At 46.0% G+C, this 16,239-nt stretch overlaps 1 protein-coding gene and 2 long non-coding RNA genes across 3 annotated transcripts in view; 1 reads left to right on the top strand and 2 right to left on the bottom strand.

The window, feature by feature from the left end:
- Positions 1–15,090, bottom strand: part of LOC311526603 — a 30,980-nt gene extending 15,890 nt beyond the window's left edge. Inside the window, exon 1 of the long non-coding RNA XR_014713065.1 lies at positions 14,814–15,090. This is a non-coding gene — a long non-coding RNA (uncharacterized lncRNA). The remainder of the gene's footprint in view (positions 1–14,813) is intronic.
- SOX1 (SRY-box transcription factor 1) lies at positions 2,519–3,854 on the bottom strand. Its single transcript, XM_084639783.1, has one exon. The coding sequence runs from the start codon at positions 3,781–3,783 to the stop codon at positions 2,680–2,682; it is 1,104 nt and encodes a 367-aa protein (XP_084495909.1). The 5' UTR covers positions 3,784–3,854; the 3' UTR covers positions 2,519–2,679.
- Positions 4,158–6,711, top strand: LOC311526594. The gene is made up of 3 exons (XR_014713062.1): positions 4,158–4,240; positions 4,383–4,540; positions 6,633–6,711. It is a non-coding gene; the product is annotated as an uncharacterized lncRNA (long non-coding RNA).
- Positions 15,091–16,239: the final 1,149 nt, after the last annotated feature.

The raw sequence follows: 16,239 nt of genomic DNA, 5'->3' as shown, positions 1-16,239 counted from the left end.
GAAGAAAGGAAAGAAAAATCTCACCAAGAGTGGATGGAAATCGTTCTATACTTAGTTTGGTACTGTTCAAATATTTATTTTCCCAAAAAGGATTATTACATAATTTTAGTATGTAGAACAGTGCATACAACAGCATTTCCAAATTATATTTTGTTTATGCAAATTTAGTGGTTTATTCCCCCCCCCCCCAAATAAATCTGAACTTCAATTACTCTGTAACTCTTCGAGAAAGGGCAGGTACCAAGGGTGCACCAAACGTTTTAAATATATATACACCCCTATATACACACACGTGTAGATATACACTCATATTGCACCACGAGCCGAGAAATATGTGTGTGTGTGTGGTATTAAGAAATAGTTCAACAGGTACTCAATTTATTCTGCATATTTAAAAGTACAAATGTGATTATTTTAAATTAGAAAGATAGAGGACCATGCTTGGTTAGAAGGAGCACAACTACACAGCTTTCCCATAAGGTACTGGTTTGTGTGTGCGGTATTTGTACACTGAACATTTCACAAGCCTGCTCTGCTGAATGTCTAAACCTGCACACACAACGGTTTAATAAAGGATCCAAATAGTTACAAAACGGATTTTTATTACCTTGTTAGAAATCAATAGACATCTTTCAGTAAAATTTCGCAATCACTTTAACGAATGAGTGGTTTAAACAAAATTATCAAAATGACTCCAAAGAGTTACATATGTCAGTTGTCATGTTAGCATTATAGTTAAAGTGCAATCTCTAATACGGACCGAACCCGCTCCTTATTAACCAACTAACATTGCCCCATTTTTGGATGGAAAAATTACTTATTCACCACCAATAAAAAGATGCTCTAAAGCCTGCTGTAACGATGTTTCCACTCCAGACGTTAAAATATTTCTTCTTATTTTTTGTTTAAATATGTTACGACTAATTTCAAAATTTATTTGCTACAATATGATTTTTAAATGCAATACTGACTGTTGTCGTTACTATTAAATGAAGTTTACAGCAAACTTTTAATTCCAGAATATCGCAAGGTACCGATAAACACGTAGAAAAAAATATAATAAATTTTCAAAGCATTAAACAACATCAGGATCCTGTTAGGAACAAATACATCATTTTTGCTTGACAGCTTTTCACACCAGTTGTAAGAACTTTCATTCCTGTTACAGAGGATGTGCGTGTGTGTGTGAAGTCCAGCGTTGTTTGCAGCCCCCTGGGGGGGGGGGGCAGGACTTCTTAAATATTTTTGGTACAGAGATTGTTTTTCATTATACTCAAACCCAATCAGTTTCTCTTGCAATTGTTGTGGTGATTAGAGAGGAACTTGTGCATACGCTGGAGTCTTTGCATCCCTCCGGGACAAGGTTTCCCCATCGCTGCTGGGATCCCCAGTCTGAAATCTGAGGGAAAGGGAAGGCAGATCGTCCAGACCTGATAAGAGCCCCTAACCTAGTTCAAGGTGGAAAAGTTTGCTAGCCATGAAGTTACTCCAGGTTTGGACAGTCAGTTCCACAAATAAAATAAACAAAATGAACCATGAGTACTATGGAAAGTATTTTAATAGGTCGCCTTCTTAACAATACTTAACAGATATTAAAATAATCTTTTAAAAAAAGCTACACCACTTTAGTTACTTTCATCCCTTCAGTTTTATATAGATTGTGAGAAATCTAAACACAATATGGGATTTGTTTTCGGTTATTTTCTGATCATATTTTTAAATTTCCTTTCCAATTTCTAGGTTTACCGGTTATATTTTAAGGCATACCATGCGTATAAAATTACTACCTTTCGGGTTTATTGAAAAAAAAAAAACAGGTGACTTTTTCCACTTTGAAATTTATTTAACTCAGTATTCAACGAACGCATCCTTAGGATTTTTCTTTAGCAGAAAGGCTTTTTAGTAAACTATATACACAATTCCCTCGTAACGCCTAAAATAAAAATTAATTCACAATGCATTTACAAGAAATCATACAAAACCAAACAAAACAAAAAATAAAAAAGGTACAATAAAGTTTTACAAAACCAAGAATAATGTTGCAGTCGGGAAAAAAAGTTTTATAAATAAACAAACAAATAACCCCCCCTCCCCCGCAATAACATCTACAAAAACTTTTACGTGTGGTTTTGGATATGTCTTAGTACGTGTAATAAATGAGAACTGCTTCCCCATCAACTTTGTCTTAATTAGGCACTAAAAAGCCTGCACAAGAAGCGATCCAAGGAAGAAGCGGGTAACGCTTCTGCGGTATAAAAGTTGGCATCGCCTAGATCTTTGTGTGATTATTCTTATTTTTTTTTGTCCTTTTGTGATTTTTTTTCTCTTTAGCAAATAAAACGCTCTATGCCTCGTGGGTGAATGATAAATACTGTACAAAAAGTCTCAATAAAACACAGAAGTTCAGTCTAAAACGCAAAAACTAGTTTTAGAAACTAGTCCTAAAAAAAAAAAAGGTAATGAGAGCAATCGTTACCTTTTTTCCTCATTATTAATTATTAATTATTATTATTATTTATTATTATTATTATTACAAGAACATCCAAACATTTTCTGTACAAAAAGGGAGCCGGCGGGGTGTGTGCGCTGGGAAGGGGAGAGGTGGCGGCGGCCGGGCAGACAGAGGTACCGTTCAGCCGGGTTCAATGCAAGTTTCTGTCCCTCTCCTTCCCGCCCGGCTCAGATATGTGTCAAGGGGACCGTGCCATTGACCCCCGTGCTGGCGCTCTGGTAATGCTGGGGCAGGGAGTGCAGCCGGCTCTGCGCCGCAGCCGGGTCCCCGCCTTCTCCGGCCGGTAAGTACATACTGATCATCTCCCGCAGGTCCCCGGGGCACGGGGCCCGTGAGTGCGCGGTGACGGGCGGGCTCACGCTGGGCTCCGACTTGACCAGCGAGCCCAAGGCGCCCAGAGCTCCGGAGGAAGCCGCCGCCGCGGCCGCGGCCGCCGCGGCCGCCGCGGCCGAGTTCTGGTGGGGCTGGGCGCCGTAGGAGATGGCCCCGTAGCCCGAGGGCGAGGCGCTCATGTAGCCCTGCGAGTTGGAGATGGGGCTGTACTGCAGCGCGCTCATGTCGTAGCGGTGCATGGGCTGCGGGTTGTGCGGGTGCGGGTGGTGCGGGTGCGGGTGGTGCGGGTGCCCGCCGCCGCCCGGGTGCTGCCCGTAGGCGAGCTGCGCCTCCTGCATCATCGCGGCCGCCGCCGCCGCCGCCGCCACCGAGCCCGGGTAGGCGCCGTTGGCCCAGCCGTTCATGTGCGCGTACCCTCCGCTGGCCGTGCCGCCGGGGCTCTCCAGCCGCTGGCCGACCCCGGCGGGGCTCACCCCGACCCCCATGCCCACCCCGACCCCGGCGGGGCCTCCCCCTGCCGAGCCGGCGCTGAGCAGCCCCCCGGCCAGCGAGTACTTGTCCTTCTTGAGCAGGGTCTTGGTCTTCCTGCGGGGCCGGTATTTATAATCCGGATGCTCCTTCATGTGCAGCGCCCGAAGCCGCTTCGCTTCGTCGATGAAGGGTCTTTTCTCGGCCTCGGACATGACTTTCCACTCGGCCCCCAGGCGTTTGCTGATCTCCGAGTTGTGCATTTTGGGGTTCTCCTGGGCCATCTTTCGGCGCTGGCCCCGGGACCACACCATGAAGGCGTTCATGGGTCTCTTGACCCGGTCTTGGTTCGCTTTGTTCCCACCGCCGCCGCCGCCGCCGCCTCCGGCTCCGGTCTGGCCCGTTAGGTTAGTGGGGCCCTGGGCTCCACCGGGGGAGTGCAAGTCCGTTTCCATCATCATGCTGTACATTCAAGTAGCTTTTTATTTTCCACAGGCACCAAGCATAAAAATATCAAACATAGAGAGCCAAGAAGGAAGGGACGAGAAAAGACAAAAAAAAAAAAAGAAAAAAAAAAAAGAGCACAACCGGCAACACCTTAGGCAAAAAAACTTTCTCCTTTGAAAACCACTTTCAGGGCTTGCTGGCGATCTGAATTCAAGCTGCTCAAACAGGTGCAAGGCAAACTTGCTGCTTCACTTTGCAAGGAGGAGGAGTGTGCAGAGCACTCAGAAATGTCCTTCTTTCTCTCCGGCACACACGCACACCCCTCCTTTCTCTCTCTCTCTCTCTCTCTCCCCCTTATTCTTGACAGAGCTATTTTGTTGTTGTTGTTCTTTGCTAACTTTTAGAGAGCTTGTGTGTGATATGCGTCCGCTGCTCCCAGGTGAACAGAGGAGAAGAGAGAGGAAAAGCCACCGAAAAAAAGTAATTAAACGATAAGTAAAAAAGAGGGAGAGGGAGTGAGGAGAAGAAAATAGAGAGGAGGGGGAGAAAAAAAAGCCCCCAGAGCCAGAGAGAAGTTGCACAGTAATTTGTTCTCTGTGGTTTCCCTCCTCTTGCCCTGGAGGAATCAGGAGAGGAGGAGCTGGCGAGAGACACACAGAGAGAGGAGTCCAGCAGCCATACACCGCGCACCGAACTGGGATTAAATGAGTTTGCCGTGGCCAATCGGAACGCGGCGGCGGGGGATTATTTGCATGCCGCGCTGAGGAGTGACGTCCGGAGGTGAGAAGTATAAACTATTCTAGGGGTGGAGGGGAGGCTGGGAGGGGCCAAAGAAGGGGTCACGGCTACCGCGCTTTGCCCTGCTAGGTAAAGAGGAGTTAATAGCAATTAAATACCATTAGAATCCTGCAACAATAAGAACCCCTCACTCGAAACACGTAGAGTGCTAGCTACATAGCCTACAAAAGCCAGGAAATCACAAAGTTATGGGTGACATCCTTGCCATAACTCGGGCAGGTGTGTGTGTACCTGTCTCAGGACTACACGATGGTGCGTGGTGGGAGACATGAAATGTTTTGTTGGCATGGTTTTGCGTGCCTTGTGTGTTCGCTGGAGGACCACAGGGACACACCATCTGCATTCCTGAGCGCTAGCCTTACATTTGAATCTTCTGCCTGCGTGTCCTTAGAGACCACACGCTCTCTTCAATTCTCACCGAACTTTCTCTCACTCCTTTTAAAAGATGGGAGTGGTGAAATGGTTGGGAGAGCCTATATTATTCTCATATATTTATTCAGTAGACCTTTTAATCAATCCAGTACATCCATATGAACGCACTGGTTTAAAACCTACGCTATTGACTTCCAGAGCAACAGCTTCGCAGCTGTTACAGTGGTTTGTATATAGTAGCACACTTCGGTAGATTAATAAATAATATCAACATGCCAGTCCATATCTCGATGTTTACTATGTTAAATGTGGAGTTGAAAAGACAGTGGCCCGATCCCGCACTCCTTACTCAGAGAAATCTCCCACGGCTATATCAGCGCCGGTCTCCGAATTGTGTGGTAGAGATCTATCCATTCTTCCTAAGGAGTTATATCTACTGGGGCATTGCCTGGATGATGACTGTAGACTCGGACCATAAATGTTTCTAAACAAGTTAATGACATGGCTGTTCCAAGTATTGAAAATACACAAAGGCCTAGTCCATAATATAGGCTAATCACCTAAATTGCCATTGTTATATATTTAGATCTAGGGGTGTTAAAGTACCGGAGGCTCCTAAATGTATATATAAACATCTTGTATTTCTATAAAGTAAACATGGACAAGTTAATTCTTTGTGAAAACGTTAAAGGGAACATTTTTGTTCCCTTGCTGACCAGTGAGACAGATTACAGTGATTTTGTATTGCGTTGCAAATAAGGGTGTATAACGAAAGTGACGATATATCCTTAATACCCTGTAAATGCCCATTCTATAGTACAAATACACATATATGTATTAGGATCATAATAATATTTCATAGTGTGGGGGGAAATGGACACCCGATATCCCCTCTTTTTCTCCCACTTTATGTGAGTGTTAATTTTCGTAACCCTAATGGCTGTCCAAAGTATAGAAATAATACCAGTCACCACCATTACTATAGAACTTTTGTACAGTAGGGTTGTTATAATATACAAGGCAGCAGCACGATGCTGTGTGTCCAGATTAAACAATTTTCGTTTTAGATTACTGGACATTAAGTAGTAATCTCCTCACGTTCATTTTGATTAATTTAGAAGAATAATATTACTTGAAATTTTTGATTGAATGTATGAGGCCTGCTCCTGCTCCCACTATATTCGATGAGAGTTTTGCTATTGACTTCAATGGGAGCAGGATCCAGGCGCTATTTTGCAATCTGCTGTTTGTTTGTTTTTTGAGGCAAAACTTCCCTTGAAGTCATTAGTGAAATCAATGGGAGATTTACTTAACTAAGGATTATAGGATGGGGCCCCTCAGTGTTTTAGTAGCCCGTTTATTTTAGCTAATGATAATGAGTTTGTTACATCTGTAGAGGAAAAACAAGCCAAACATTTTAGTTGTTTAATAATGTATTTTAAAAGTTACCAATTAATAAGTGTGTGTGTGTGGGGGGGGATTGTTTAGGAAATAAATACGTTTCCCCTTTGACAGCTGATAAAGAAAGGAGAGTTGAATATTGTAATAAACCAACAGATAAAGGCAATGATTTATAAGAAGTTTTAACTGTTTTTTTCACTTAACGACCGAGTGATATTTTATTTTTGAAATTAGATTTTAAAATAGCCAAAGACCTGAACATAAGTTGCATGGAACAGTTTTGGTGACATCTTTTCCATAGGAATTCGGCAGTTCGTTTAACACCTACCCCGAGATCTAACGTTCATCACAGGAAGAAGTTATAATCCTTGGAATTTGGATAATTGACTTTGACTCAGTATAGATTTTTTTTCTCTATCAATCATATTCCCTCAAATTGTTTCCAAATATGACATTGCCCTTTGTTTCCCCGGGCATTTAAACTGACGGTAGATGTTTAGCCTTGAATTATACTGCGCTATTGCAAGTGTTCAAAGCTTCCGCAATAAACCTTTTATGGATTATGTTACTATGGCCCAGTTGCAGGCACTCTGGGTGCCTGCATTTATGAGCTTTAGACTCAAACTGCAGGTGTAACTTGTTGCCAAGTGACAGTTGATTGACAGCTGCTGCGTGTGCCAATCAGGCAGCAACAGGGCATCCAGCGCCAAGACTCTGGGTCTGGCAAGGGGAGAAGAAAAGCCGTACACTAGCTCATCCACAATCTTTCTACTTTCTCTGGAAGCAATGCCACCCCCTCTTCCAGTAAACAAACACCCCTCCCCCCAAGCAATAAAACCCATCGACTCCCCTCCTTCCACAACAACAAAACTGGCGCAAAGAAAATACCCACCAACCAACCAAACTCAGACAGGCAAGGGCGAGGAGCTCTGCCTAGCAGTGATGCTGTTTGGATGAGGCCATGTCACATTGGGCCACCCCTTTGAGGATCGCCAGGGGAATAGCGCACCCCCATGCCCCCGTCCCCCCCGGGACAGACAGAACAGCTAGCTGTGAATGCGAATCTTTGCCCTCACCCTCAGAGCTTCACTGGTGGGTTCACTTAGTGTGTGTGTGTGTGAGTTGAGCTCCTTGTCTACATTTGCACTTCGTTCTTGTGTATCCTGACAGGAGATTGTGACGTTCTTGTACAGCACCGACTTGGGATAAGGAGCCGCCCAGGCTAGTGAGCAGGCATCTAAGTTCCTGCTCTTTCCTTTGGCCCTACTTCCCAGTGTGTTGTGGGCTGCAGAGCGCAGAGCAGATCCAGGCTCGAGCCTCGAGCAATGAGGCCTCCAGGCCTTTGAGAACTTTGCAGAAGTGAAGCTAAAAGCGAGTGGACTCCGCGAGGCTGTGCGATAGCGGGACAGACACTGTCTTGCCGGCATCGCCCCGCCGGGGGCGGGGGCTGGGGGCCCCCACACGGACTGGCTGCGGGGAAGAGATTCCCCCAAACTCGCTCTGTGCAGCGAGAAGTGCAGTTCAAAGCAGCCCGAAGTTCGGCGGGGGCTGGAGAGGAGAGCGGGGGCTGGGGACAGCCTGGGTGGGGGCGGGGACGGTATTTTTAAGAAATAAATGCAGGGCTGATGCCTCCGCTCCTCCGGGGCCAGGATCCTACGAGAAAACCTAAATGTCGGGGAAAGCCGGGCCAGCGGAGGCGTCCGCCCCCCCCCCCCCCACGCCGGCAGCGGGGTAGAAAGGGTTAAAGGTCCCGCATCCGGCAGCCCGGGGGTGGAGGAAGCGCAGGCTTGGCCCGCTTGCGCTGCGTCCGGAGCCACAAGTGATTCCCTCCCCCCAGCCCCGGCTCCGCTTGGCTGCGAGCCGCACCTCCCCGGGGGGCGTCTCCCCCCTGCGTGAGCGCGCCTGCGGCGGGAAGGGAGCCCAGCTGGGGGATCCCGCCTTGCCTGCTCTGCAGCCCGCCTGCGCCTCCCCCAGCGGGCCAGAAGCCGGCGCTGTGGCTGCTGCCAGAGGTCGCGAGCGGCTGGGCCCCTGTGAGGAGGAGGAGAAAGCAACGCCTGCGGCAGAGGACCCAGCTCCGGGCTGCAGCGAGCCAGCGATGGGCTCCGGAGGAGATCCCCTGCGCAGGCTGCGATCGCCGTCTGCTGGCTGCAAAGTAACTCGGAAACACCGCCTCGCTGCCTGGCTCAGCTTCCCTGCCCAGAGCAGTGCCCGGAGCCGGCTGCTTCAGCCCCCTCCAGCTCACCTCTAGCCCTGCTCTCCCCACACCCCAGGGTTCAGCCTCTTCCCCGTCTGATTGCAGTCCCGTGACAATCCCCGTGCCGATGTCCCCCCACAGCCTTGGCTTTAAGCAGCATCCCTTCCCGGTCGCCCATGCCCATATTGAACAGGCTCCCGGCCAATGCAGAATCAAAACCGACTCTGCTTGTGAAATCCAGCTCGGAGCATCATCTGGACCAGAGACAAGCAACCGGAGCAAAAGAACAAATCTCGAGTGGCTCGGTAACTTTGCAAAAACGTGATCATGCTTTGGACTCAAACTAATAGCAAGTTGGGTTGGATAGCGACTGAGACAAGGGTAAATAAATAAAGTCCTTTCCCTTTCCAATACAAACAGTTAATCTGGAGATCGTAACTCCGCAATCCTAAAGCAAATATATCATCTCTCTGTGTGTTTTCTGTTGTCGCTTCCTTGCTCGCCGGGTGAAAGCGTTTGGAGAATCTCTGGAGCTTTCGAGTAGGGGCTCACCCTGTGAACAGTACTCGCACATATAATTCAAATTTCACAGCTGACCTGCTCTGAAAACCTCAATCAGCTTCTAATTGAAGGGAAAACAAAATATTGCTTCCCTACAGCAGAGCTAACGATTTAATCATTATATCAGACATTATAGCTTTTAATTAGGCTAATGCTGATACTGTATGGAAAGAGATAATTCAACACAGTTCTTGATGAATTCTGTAATTGGGTTAACGGAGGAGCAGTTGGGGGAAGAGACGTCAATATTCAAGCTGTGTCTACAGCCACCAGGTTTATGAATGAAAGAAAAGGGAAAAGGCTAAACCCCCGACAAGAAATGTCTTTCCCCTTTCCCAAGGAGAGCTGTGCCATCAAGGGAAAGCTCCAAAAGGCAAAGGTTACTCTAACCACGCACCATGTACCCCCCAAAATAAGCAGTCATGATCCTTCTCCAAATCCTTTAGTTGCCGTTTTAATTCTTTCTTGTCAATATTAGGGATGAAATAAAACCCCAATGAGACCCGAACGGCAGCTTCTTCTCAGATCTTTAGGTGTTTTACTGTTAGTCATACAAACTATTCCTAGGAAACAGGAATGATTTGTCCTGTCTCTAAAGTTGGGTTCGATGTGTTTCCCCTCAAAATCAACGAAAACAGAGCTTCTTAAACATGGACCACTGTCCTTTTTCCAATGTCAGCGCACTGATGAGCCAAAGTCACCAAAACTTAATGACAACACACAGGAATCTGTAAGGGACAAAAGAATGGGACATACACATAGAAAGGAAAAACAGAGGGATATTAACGTGTGACTATTAACGTAAATGTTGATGAAATATTATTAAAACCAAGCAGATTCCTTTAGTATAAACAACAACCCCAACTGCTTGGGAAATAAATGTAGCTCTGAAGCTACCTAAATGGAACGGATTGCACTACTGGGACGTTTATAACAGTTGTCTAGGTAGAGATACTAAACTAAATATAAAAGTGCATTCAATACATTAGTCTGATGTCTTAAAAAAAGAATAAATGGTTGTTAATAAACAATTCGATCACTTCCTAAATACATCGGTAATTATGGTTTTGTAAACCATAATTATCGCGAAACCAGATGTTTAAATGAGGTCCGGAAGAGCCATTTTCAAAGGGAATTTTGCTCAACTTTTTCCAGATCAAGCCAGTATTGATAAATTACTCTTCCGTGCGACAGGAAGAGTTTGGAAATTTTGTTGTCACTCCTTCATTTCTATCTGATACTGACTTTCAGTAAGTGCTTTATATTTTGGTTGCGCCTCAATGAAATAGTATCGATCTTCTGTATGTTTGATCTACACTGCAGTCTACAGTCACACTGAAGTTTCATCGGAGCCCTGTCTTGTGGATGAACTGGCAGATTCAAGAGCTAACAATCAGGGAGAAACTGCAAGACACACTTAAATGAAGCTGGGATTGTTAGCCTGAGACTAATGGGAGAATTCTCTGCCCCCTTTTTTTTTCATTACAGGATATATCGATATTAGTACCTATTTGAACAGGGCCTGATCCTTAGTCCAACACGAGTTTGGGGTTCGCAAAAAAGGCAGGACCCGTCCTTTCATCATGTTTTGTCAGCAGGAGTCTTTTATAAAATGCTTGTTTATATTATGTATTAACCAAACTTCCAGCACAATATTGTTTTGATAGAGAAATATGCTGTATTGTGACCCTTGTCTTATTTTATCAGTAATTACACTAATATTAAACGGGTCATTGATAAGATTCCAGTGACACAAACCCCTGTAATTAACAACCTGAATACACCTTTTTTGCCCTACATAAAAGTTGTAATTTTCAAGTCTGTTCTGTTTTTTTTTTTTACTGTTAAAGTACACACGTGTAATGTGCTAATCAGGATGCAAAATACCAAATGTATTATGAAACGTGAGGTTTATGTTGTCTTATTTGGTCAGTTTTAAGGGATACTAGACCATTGCTTTTCACAAGACACGTTAATCAAAAGATACTTTCGACAAAAAATGTGCCGAATAATTGACCTCCTAGTATATGGAAAATCTTTTGGGGGTGATGTTTTTGTGAAGTTTAACTTTTAAATCGAGACAAAGAAGAACAGGTAAAGTGCGCAAGAAACGGGCATACTGAGAACATTTGGCTTTAAAATTGGGCTTTTGTTCTATGGAGCATGAAGATACTGGAAAGCGCTACAAGCTACAGTAGAGTATTACTTGTAAACAACAGTAAGACAATATCTCACGAATTCATGGCGCGTCGCCTAGAAAAACTGGAATGATAGCGTTGTAACTAAAATATTTCTATTTGACAGCCTCACTCGTTAGCCAAAAATAGAAAAGGCCTCACTCAGTCAAAGAGGTAGACAAGTCAGAACGAATTTATATGAAATAAGTAAATAACGAAAGAAAGAAGAGAAATCACAGAAGCTTTTTCTGGCGGACCATCCCAGTTATTGCAAATTAGATTAGCTACACAGGCTTCAATATAAACATGACATGAGGTTCACAGGAGAGTGAAAGGATCATCCACTCCAATCTCTCTTTTCATCGAAGCATCTCACATAAATTACATCTTGTCCTTTAATACACTTTTCAATGAGATTAAAACATCACTTTGACACAATTTCAAGCCTTTTCAGTCGCATCCAGTGCTTACTTCGGAAAACAGCAAACAAGGGGAAAAGTAGAAACATCTAAATAATCTCAAAATGCTATTCTGGAAGTTAAAAACACCCAGAGGAAATAAATGATCCTTTTGCTCCATCTAAAGCCATTAGCGTAGTCATCTAAAGGCATCAAACTCCACCAAGCAAAGAGAATAACCCTATTTCCTTTGCAGCAAGCGGAGATATTATGACTACATGGCTGCAGCTAGGAGACCCTCTCGCTGTATTTATTTGCCTTTTTGGGTGCGAGTGATTTGAAAAAAAATCCTCATTTTACAAGATCATTTACCTGATACTTCACATTACACCTGCACATTGTTAATGAGGTGTACCTTATGCACACTGTAATGCTGGATAGCTACACGCCTATACAAATAAATATTTTATCACACGATCATTGGAACATACACATGTCTATACAAATAAATATTTTATAACATGATCATTGGAAAGGCTGGAAAAAGAGTGGTGGGGGACTGCTCTATTGACAAACAGTCCAGGGTAGAAAATGAAAGCGCTTGCAACTTTCTACATTGGTTCTTTAACTGAAACCAACAAAGTTGATGCAAAAGGCGAGATGTATACAACACCACGCTGATTCCGCTAATTTAGAACACTCTCAGTTCTATGAACCTGTGCAGGTAAAAGACAGGTGTATTCGCTTCAAAATATAATACTAGCAGCTCTTCTCTTTTTCCTCGGTGCCATGTAGAGGTAACTATCCTCCAATCAGCTCTGAGTTCCTAAACCTATTTGTAAAGGAACTTCAGATGAAAAGGGTTATTTATATTTAAATTGATTATCTGGACGTATTAATCTAGCTACTAATCCTTTTTGATGGACAATACTCTGCATGTATCGCTAAGCTGAGGAATTGAATGCAGAAACCTTCCCTTTCTTTTGAATCCTATCGTTTAAAGTTTGTTTGGTCCGGATCGTATTTCACGAAACCAAATCCCGCTGTTCTGGTTTACAGGAGGGTATTTTCACAACGTAGTTGTATGCAGGGTCGTGTGTATCCTTCGCTTTGGATACAGCCGCCCAATATCTGTCACTCTTCGTCTGCCCTACACCCCCCAACACTTGGGCAGGATAGTCCTGGGGCCGGGGATGTATTCCTTCCCCTCTCCCCCTCTTCCAGGCACATGGGGAGCCAACTCCGAGACTTACAGAGATTGCAGGCTAATGGTTAACCCTTCGCTCTGATGGGGCTGTCTCCCCCCGCCCCTAAAGGGTCCTTCTCCCAAGAGGGATTTGTGCAGTTATTTTGAACTCTTGTCCCAGGGTTTCATTTCATACCATCTGCATGTGCTGTAAGTGTCATCACACGTCAGGGGCTCACGGCTACCAAGGCACCATTGACCTTATACAGAAGACAAGCCCCCCAATTTGGCTCCCAACTGCACCTCACTGCCACGCCCAAGTCAATATATACGCGCTCAGGTCAATGTGGATGCTCCAACATTTACAACGCAGAGCAACTAAACTACCCGCAGACCGCTGGGTTGTCTCGCCCTTTCCTGGATATCCTCTTAGTCCCCAAGCGTGCACTAGCTGGGAGAGCACCTTCACATTTTTAAAGTTTCGGGCCAACTTTTTAAGCACGCTGTGGTACAGGCTCAGAGTTTTCCTTTGACAGCCGGCCTGACCCATGAAGTTTATCTCGAACGGAATGTTGCAGGTAAAATAGCTACTCTCGCCTAAGCTAACTAGCTACTAACTAGCTACTAGCTATATTTTGTGGTCAGCAATGAGCGACTATTTAGCAGGTTTGGCGTGGGTCGCGGTTTACTTTACAACGACTTTGCTTAATGACAAGAAGGTTTTTCCATGTCCCTTTTCTCGTGGATACTGTAAATAGCCAGACGCTTCCCAGCTTCCCCCAATCTCTCTCCCACACACTGACACACACACCTTAACAAAGGCTTTCAAACCGAAACCCGCTGCAGCAGCCTGCGGGAATCAATGCGATAAAACGGGTTTTTAATGGGTTAATTGACTGGAGTTGCTATCATGTTTAAACACCTGTTTCTGAAAGGAGATTCAGCCAAACCCTGTCCCCTCCCCAATCGATAGCTGCTCCATTGCCTGTTGATCGACCAAAACAAAACAAAAAATCCATTTCACCTTTTAAAGTTCGTGACAGTTTATGGCAACCATACGGGGAGGCCTCACATAATACCTACAACAGCTCAGAGCCAGAGGCTACCCTCTGCTCTCAAGACCATGCAAGATTACCCCCAATAATTAAGAGTTTCTTTAGCGGTCCTTAGTTATTGATTGAAGGCTCTCGTCCTTTCACATAATGAAACTTAAGGAGAATGCGATCTCGCACGCAGGAAGTCACAGATTTCCGTGTCACCGTTACACAAGGCTCCGACCCAAATGTGATTAGATCAGCTCAAAGTATTAGCTGCCCGAAGTTCGCGGGGCGGCTAGGGGGCAGGTGCTGCTCATCCAGGCTGCCCGAGAGATGCTCGCAGCCCGTATGAACGCGCCTTGCCGGGGGCAGGGCGGCACTCCTGATAGCGGAGGGCTGCCTTTCCTATTGATCTTTTTGTTGGCAGGATGCATACGGTCAGGACCGCCGGTCAGTCAACGTTCAATTGATTCTTTGCCCCCAGACACCTTTCACTCAATGGCACCCGCGGTCATTTGACACGGTTTTTTTTTTTTTAATCTAATTGCAAAACCGCCGCATTAGCTCCTTCCCCAGCGCGCAGGCCAGGGGAGCCCGCAGCCGCCGCCTCCTCCGCTGAGCCAGGAGAGCAGCAGCAGCTGCCCCTCGCCGCCAGAGACCTGCCCACCCTCCGCTCCCTTCTGGGGAACTGGGGGGGGGGGGCGCAGCAGCCCAAAAAAAAAAAAAAAAAAAACCATTGCAAAAAGCCCGCTCAGTGTCACAGCTGAGAAACCAGCGAGGGCAACCTCCCTTCCCCCTGCTCTAAGTGCCAAAAGCAAGCTGGGAGCCGCCCTCCCCTCCGGAAACTCAGCGCGGAAACCTCCCCTCCGCCCGCCCCACCGGCGCCCGCCCGGGTGGAGACCCCCCTCCAAAGTCCCAGGCACACTTACAGTTCCTCTTCCAGCTCGAGCCTCCTGCCAACAGCGGCTCAGGGCCAGGCTTTCCCCCTGGGCAATCTGACCTTGACACCTTCCTCAAGCCTCGCTGCCCAGACACACCCATCTGGAGAGCTCGCTACAGCGCTGGCTAGTGACACCTCCAGAGAGCTAGGGAAATGCCTCCCCTCCTCGCCCCTAGCCCAGCCTAAGCCGGAGAGAGGTGTCTCTGTGTCTCAGGCAGCGGTGCCCGGCTACACCGGCACGCTCCGCACTCACACCCAGCCACACACTGCCCGGGGGAGAGAGAGAGGGAGAGAGAAGGAAATGAAATTTATTATTGATAGAAAAGACTTTAAAGACAATTTCAAGTTATTGTTTCCCTCTGGAAAAAGAGGGGCTTGTCTCTCTCCGCTCCCCCCCCCTCCACATAATGAAACGCCTTTTGTGTGGCCCTGAACAATACCAAACAAGTACTCTAATAAATAGCCACTTTTTTGTTCCGTCTCGACAGTGAATAGAATTGAGCAGTTGGTTTGAGAGCAGCTGGGACGCTGCTTGGAACAGGGAGGTGGAGCCCAGCCCTTCCTTTCCTTTCCTTTCCCTTCCCTTCCCTGTTCTCTCTCTGGCTCAGATGCACTTTCCGCTCTAACCTTGTCTTTCTCCCTCCCTCGCGTGCTGGCCCACTTTCCCTTATCTCTCCCTCAGCCTTCCCCTTTCCCTGGGAATATTTCGTGTATGCAAAGAGCATCCTTTCGGTAACCTCAGCTGCTCTAGGCACCTGTGCTGCACAGTTACCTCTATTTGGATCCTTCACCCCCCACTCCCTCGATTATTCCAGTCTTTGATCACTTCTTAGATTTCCCTCTTTTCTTCCCCGGAGTCTTTAAATAGCCCCACAGCTCCGAATTAACACTTCGTACACTGCCAGACCCTCCTTTCCACTCCTTTGTTGCCAATAAACTTGGATTTCTCACTGAGCCTTCCATGGCTTCCTTGGGGTTATATAATCGGGAGGATGAGCTGCTTATTCCTCGCTCTTTTCCTCCCTTTAGTTTCTTGAGGATAAAGCTTTTTGCTCCTTGTCAGTTTCCCCTTCTCTTCCCGAGGGATTTTACTGAAGGTTTGCACCTTTTGCAATCTGTGATACTCATGTTAATCTCTTCTTTTTTCTACATAGAGCTGCTAGTTTTCTTTCTGTACTTTTTGTAATACTCCTCTCCAGTCCCTTTCCTATCAACATGACAACTGCTCTAGGAAAGACAGTCGATAGAGGTTATTAAAATGGACACAAAGCAGCTAAAGATTTTCAGGTAAAGCGAAGAGCAATCCGTTTCTTTTCTGCTCTAGGTGGCTGGGTGGGCGAGGGTGTATATGTGTATGTGTAGGGATGCGGGTGGGGGGGCAATGGGGATTTTTGGCCAGCACCTGAGCCTATGAA

Source organism: Lepidochelys olivacea (assembly GCF_965140295.1).
Source record: "Lepidochelys olivacea isolate rLepOli2 genome assembly, chromosome: 1".
Classification (NCBI taxonomy): Eukaryota; Metazoa; Chordata; order Testudines; family Cheloniidae; genus Lepidochelys; species Lepidochelys olivacea.
Note: the sequence above shows the minus strand (reverse complement) of the source record. Positions and strands in the feature narration are given on the sequence as shown.

Excerpts from the sequence above, each read along its gene's own strand:
- SOX1 (XM_084639783.1), bottom strand. The coding sequence starts at position 3,783 with ATGTACAGCATGATGATGGAAACGGACTTGCACTCCCCCGGTGGAGCC.